The sequence below is a fragment of the Podarcis melisellensis genome (genome assembly GCF_964234715.1).
Source record: "Podarcis melisellensis genome assembly, chromosome: 10".
NCBI classification, from domain to species: Eukaryota; Metazoa; Chordata; class Lepidosauria; order Squamata; family Lacertidae; genus Podarcis; species Podarcis melisellensis.
The window spans coordinates 32,791,290-32,797,558 of record NC_138542.1 but is presented as its reverse complement, the minus strand read 5'-3'; the positions used below and the strand labels follow the sequence as shown (position 1 = coordinate 32,797,558).

The window sequence follows — 6,269 nt, the reverse complement described above, 5'->3', positions numbered from 1 at the left end:
TTCTTCCTTCCCACGGACTGCTGTGTAGAACTCGCTGCTGAACAGGCAGGCGACCCCCACCGCTGCCTATTGCCCACACACAGCGGAGGACTACAACTCCCATCATGCCGTTCGACGTCCCCTTTGTGATGTTTTCGCTGCCCCTTCTCGGAGGAAAGAGAAGCGCGGTGGTGGGGAGGGGGAGCGGGAGAGCGCGAGCGAGAGAAGCCGGAGCTGAGCTCTCGCGAGAGCAGGCGCCAGCAAACGGGGAAAGGGTGGTGTCTCGCGTACAAGTTTGGGGTCTGACTGGGCCGCGGCGGCACTCGGCCAAGGAACCGAAAGTGAACGGTGCGCTCGCTCGCGTGCACGTCAGTTCGAAGCCGCTCCCTGCCGCGTCGGTGAGCGGCTGAGTAAACCCCCTTATGGCGGCTCCTGCGCCTGAGGGGAAGGCGGCGGCCTCGAGCGACCTCTCTCCGCGAGAGGAAGGGGAGCTGGAGGACGGGGAAATCAGCGACGACGACAACAACGACAGCGGGCCTCCGGAGCCCAGCAGTAGAGATGGCGGCGGAGGCACCACCACCAAGGGCCCTTACGCCAGGCGTAGGCCGCCTCCCGACCTGCGGAACAGCCTCCTCCTCTCCTCGTCTCGCCGCTTCTCCCACTTGCGCCACCAGCCTCCCCCTGAGCTCGGGCACCTCCATGGCCGAGGAGGAGGAGGAGGCGGCGGCTACCGACTCAAGGAACCTTTCCGGCTGCACCCGCAGCAGCCGCCGCCTCCGTCGTCTTCGTGCTCGCGGCTGCCGCCCGGCTCGCACCAAGACTCCGGCCCCAGGCTCTCCTTCTGGGAGCGCAGCCACAACGCCCTGGACCGCTTCCGCTTCCGAGGAAGGCCTTTTCGGGGCGGGGGCCGATGGGGCAGGAGCCGAGGAGGAAACCCCCCGGGAAGACCCCCCGGGGGAGGTGGGGGCGGCGGCGGGTACGGCGGGAACCAGGGCTGGAGGGAACCCTCTCCTCGGAAATGTATCCTTGCCATTAAGAAAAGGCCACTTGGCCTTTCTGTGCTGCGTGTCGCAGGAAGTGGGGTGGGGTTGCCTGTCCTGGTCTCTTACAACATGGGGTAGTTTGGCCCCAGGGTGGTCCTGGAGTTGGACCGGCGGCCTGTTTTGTTTTCTCTGGTCTGGGTGGAGGCCGTAGTGACGACAGCAGAAAGGGCAAAGCGGAAATGAATGCAGAGGTAGGGTGTGTGTGTGTGTGTGAGAGAGAGAGAGATTGAGATTTAAGGAGGTTCTGCAGAAGTGAAGTGTGTGGTCCGAGACAGAAGATGTCATCTGGTATCTTGGGAGGAGCCTCATTGGCTTTCAAATGTGATGCCTGAAATACTTGAAACACTTTAATGAGTGTTGATTTTACATTTAAGCAAGTTTGCTGACCACACAGCTGGCCTTTAGTTGTGTAACCGAAGATGGCAGGGAATATCCTAACCAAGGAATGCTTAGTTTGTCCTCGACCGAGAATATGTTTTTAATTTTTGTCTTTCTGTTTTTAGGATGAGAAATGTAAATTTCCTTGAAATGTTGAAGGCATAGGGGGAATAGTTCCCCCTTTCTTTTGAGGGTGAGGAACGGAAACATGCAATTCTTGCATCAGTATATAGTACTATGTACTAAAATGGTACCTTTAAAAAGTACTATTGAAATGTTATCATTTTCATCCAGTTTTTAAAGCATGTTTACTTATGAATAATTCCCAAAAGATTACATTCATTATGGTGGCCATCCTAGGAGTACATCCCATTGAACTCCTAGGGCTTATGTTTGAAAAGATTATGTTGTTCATTGTGTAGCAGGGTGCCTGTGCTGTAGCTGTTTGAGAAGATAAGTGAAAACGTTGGCCACAGGGGAAAGCCAGGTGAAAGGACAGAAAATGAAGGATATTTAAATAAGGCTGCCCAATAACATTCTCAAGCTGTCCGGCAATTTAAATACTATCAGAGAACAGCATACTGTCTAAAACTTCTGGTGGAGACAAGCTTAAAGCCAGATGACAAAAAATAAAATAAAACCCACAAAAATAATTAGTACAATCACATTTTGTTTGTAAAGGCATAGGGAAAATAGAAGTTTATTTACCTGGTGCCAGAACGGCAATAAAGAATATGCTAGGCCTGCATGAGTCTCTCTGGATAGAGTGTTCTACAGTTCATGGTTGCTGCCTGTCTAAATGGAGGCACCTTGAGCAGGACCTGTGAGAGGGATCTTTTGGTTAGCCATGTTAACTGAGGCTGCTGGGAAATGGAAGCCACCAACATCTGGAGGGCCACAAGTTTCCCATGTCTGGTCTAATATTTAAAAACAGCACTTTGATCCCAGAAACTGACTGGGAGACAGTACAGCTGATAAAACAATTACATAATTAACACTCTAACATATCCCAGTTAAAAGCCTTGCTGTCCTATTTTGGACCAGCTGCAGTTTCCAGACCCTTTTCAATTGCAGTAATGTAAATCGGAGGTTACTAGAGCATGTGTAACTATTCCCAGGCAGTTTCCATCTAGGTATGGCTGCAGGTAACATAACAGCATAAGTTGATAAAAGCTTTTTTTAGTATCTCCAGACAAGACCGAATGGAGGCAAGCGGAACTTACAAGCAATGAATGTACTGTATGCTCGTGTCAGAGCTGCAGTTAGATAGCAGAAATTGGAGATTGCTTATGTTTGTTATTAAATTTAAATGTATATTCAAGGACTCTATTGCTTGAGTAGCTGATCATTGTCAGAAATTCCATCAGTGATTAATATCTTTCACATTTATTATTTGAACAAGAACATTTATTTATTATTTGAACAAGTAACTTTTAAAAACTGAATTTAAGTTCACTACTAGAGTCATATTCTTTAGTTACACATTGTCTAGGGCGTGGTTCTTGTCCAGTTTACTAGTTTCAGTTTTGCCCATGAACTGAAAGAATAAAAAAGGCATATTGTGGGGGCATACAGAGAACTGTTTAGTTTGTTCTGTGTGAGCTGCATGTAGTAATTTCCTCATATGTATCTCTGTGTCTTTATGGAATTATGTAAATAGAGAATAGGATAAAAGCTGAGGCTTCTCAATTGGTGCTACTGTATATTTTTACTCATCTCCCAGTTTTATTCTTCTAAAGATGACACAAGGAGTTGCTTTTGTTTCTCTTGGGTTGCATTCTATTTAGAAGCAGATAACTTGCTTCAATGGCCAAATTAAGCTTGAGGTGTGGTAAATAGAGTGGTGGACTTGGAATGTTGACACTGCTTAGTCCAGATCGTCCTGGATGGTGAGTTGCTGTCTTTTCAGCTTTGCCTTATCCTGCTAAGTGGTTGTGAGAATAAAACAGGACAACCCAATGTATTCCTTCTTGTGATCACTGGAGGAAAGAAACTTAGGAAAAAGAAAATGGATTCTGCCTTCCAGTCTCTGCATGTAACTCTGTCACTACAAGCTGAGTTCAACATGTTGCAATGCAAGCCTATGACTGGCTCAGTGTGGAAGTCTGTTTTGGCTAGCTTTTACCCCTTGATGGCTATTCAATCAATCAATTTCCTTTATTCGACCGATAGTCAGCCTTGACGGCTATTGGTTTTCTGTTAGACCAGAATTGCCCAACCTGGGGCTCTTGTTTTGGACTAACTCCTATTAGCTCCTCAATGCATAGGTGGCATAACACATGAGTAAGCTTCTGTTTTTGAAACACCATTGGATTCTGTTCCAATGTATTTTAGGATGCTTTCCAATCAGAGGCAGTTGTTCAAAAGAACCACTGTAATGAAGTACTGTGTAGGCAGCTAATTAAAACCCTGAAGCCCTAGTTCTAGGGGAATGAAGAAAGCACATAAAATCATACTGGCCACAGAATTTAGCTTCCTGAGTATATGGAGTTTCATTTAACAGAAACAACTTTCTGGTCTCTTATCGTTGTGAAGACATATTTGAAAGTGCAGGCAATGTCTAGTGAAATCAGGCCTGTGATAGCTTAATACTGCTAGTAGTTAGAGGTGAGCAGCTGTGCCTGCACTACTGGTTGGCCATATTTAGGGAAAACCAGAACATTTGCAGATAAAGCAGTAGTAGAATAAAATATAAAAAGAAGAGGTCTATATATACAAATCCAAATAATTTTACATATACAACAAATGGACTCAATTATTTTTAGCACAGAGTGCACACAGCCTTAAGGTATATCTGTGTCATAAATGAGGGCAGTTTCAGTGGTGTCCAGATCTTTTTCAAAGAGGGCCAGATTTGATGAAGTGAAGGGCCGTGGGGGCCGACCACAGTTGTTGACCTTTTTTTAGGATTGAAGTTGTTGAGTTTCTTTTAGGATTGAAGTTTACCCCAGGAAATAAACACCCACACGGGGTGGGATTAACCCAACCAGCGGGCCAAATTAGGCCCCCGAAACAGACTTTGGTCATGCCTGCTTCAGGCTCTCTACTAGAGGCTGTTATAGGTTACAAGCAGAGGTAGAGAAAGCTCTGTTGCACATCCGGAAGTCCTTGTGCTAGCAGAATTGTTTAGTTGGATACTGCCTAAAGTATCAAAATTCACCAAACTAAGTTTTTTTGACTCCTTATACTTAAGTAGATCTGCCACCAGCTTATTTAAATATGAAAGAGGCCAGCCAGAAGTAGTTGTGTATTGCTAACATTTAAGATTGTGGTCAGAAATACTTTAGGGGAGGAAATCATCTGGGATGTGTATAATGAGAGTTGGCGTGTCCCAGGAGGGAAAGAAACCAAACTGGTTGTGGCAGTGGAATTGAGGTCAGGAAACCTCTTCAAAGGGGTGGTTGCAATGCCTGGTGTCAGATGTTTGGGAAGAGGACAAGAGAATGCCGCTTCACTTACTGCAGAATCTTGTAAGGAAGCACTGTGTGAGTAAACATGGAAGTTGTATGTATTATCTCCTGCATGTTGAAACATGATTGAATTGCTGTTTGGAACGAAAGGTTTCAGTGGCTATATGCTTTTGATCACTTCCTTACAATGGTGCAAGTGACAAATGTACTCTAGACCATTTTCTTAATAAATAAATTAGCCAAAAGCTTTGGAAAATCTCCATCTAGAAAGCAGAACTATTCATCTAAGAATGATAACTCTGTTGAAGAGAGTTTTGAGGATCTGTTGTTGAAATATAAGCAGATTCAACTAGAACTTGAATATATTAATAAAGATGAGAAACTGGCTCTGAATAACAAAGAGGAAACTCCACAAGGCAACGATGAAATGGCCAGTCCTGAGGACCAAGTATCTACAGAAAATATCAGTATTACAAAGGATGCTGTAAATGAAGTGTCTCCTGAGGAGAAGAATAAAGTGTTAACCTTTCAGGCATTTGAACTGAAGCCTCTCAGGCAAAAACTGCCAACCCTAGCTGAGAGGAGCAAGTTGAAAAAAGTGAAAGATGGAGTAAAACAAGTGTCACAGAAAACTGAATTACTGGATGCCAGTCAAGGTAATTGTTCTTTATGTGTAATAAACTCATGTTTTTATCCTTTCTGTAATTTTTAAAACTGCTTTTGCTTGTGCCAGAGTAGCTTGCATTTTTAGAGACATTGTAATGTTGGCACAGATTACAGTTTGTTTTTATTTAACTTTTATTACTGGTAAAAAGAGAAGTGTTTTGAAAACGTGACATTTCTTAAGAATGTTTATATCTTGTTTTACTAACAGAATATAACTCAAGTAAAGGCAGCCAAGAATAAAAAGAGAATCAAACAACAATCTTTAATATATATTAAAAGTACATTGTAAAAATAATGTGTAGGGGGAATTCCATCCCCTCATTTGTTTGATAATTTTGGCATGCACTTCTGTTTTATCTTTCCATTCCTTGACCATTGTTTGCCTGGGAACTTGGTACAGATTGAATCTAGAGTGCTGTTTAGTACTGAAGGAGAGATGCTTATCTATTTTTCTACCTTTTTGCTGTTGGCAATGCTGCATGTTTCATTTGAGGGCATAGCAAGCATTCTTTACAATAGTAGTGTGGACAAACCAAGCCTGGACCTGACTGTAAGAGTAGATAGTTTGGAATCTGCAGTGTTGCTCTATGAGTTGAGGTCTTGAGCTGATCTTGATAATGAGTTTGGGGGTGCCTGGGACCCTCTGCTTGAGTTTCTCACACTGTGATGCTGATGCTTCCAGGCTTTCAGACTGCGTCACAGAATTAGTGGAAGTATTAAGGTGACCAGGAAGCATGAGTTTTCCCCAGTATGAAGTACACCTCTTGTGTAATGTAATAATAAAATAAGAGAG

At 44.0% G+C, this 6,269-nt stretch overlaps 1 protein-coding gene across 4 annotated transcripts in view; it reads left to right on the top strand.

Moving 5' to 3' along the window:
- Positions 1–258: 258 nt before the first annotated feature.
- Positions 259–6,269, top strand: part of ZFC3H1 (zinc finger C3H1-type containing) — a 35,060-nt gene continuing 29,049 nt past the window's right edge. For all 4 annotated transcript variants that reach the window (XR_014172377.1, XR_014172378.1, XM_081927975.1 and 1 more), the window contains exons 1-2: positions 259–999; positions 5,050–5,466. Coding sequence is in view for 2 of the 4 variants with exons in the window: in XM_081927975.1 (XP_081784101.1) it covers positions 402–999; positions 5,050–5,466 (1,015 nt within the window). In the remaining 2 variants the exon portion in view is untranslated. The remainder of the gene's footprint in view (positions 1,000–5,049; positions 5,467–6,269) is intronic.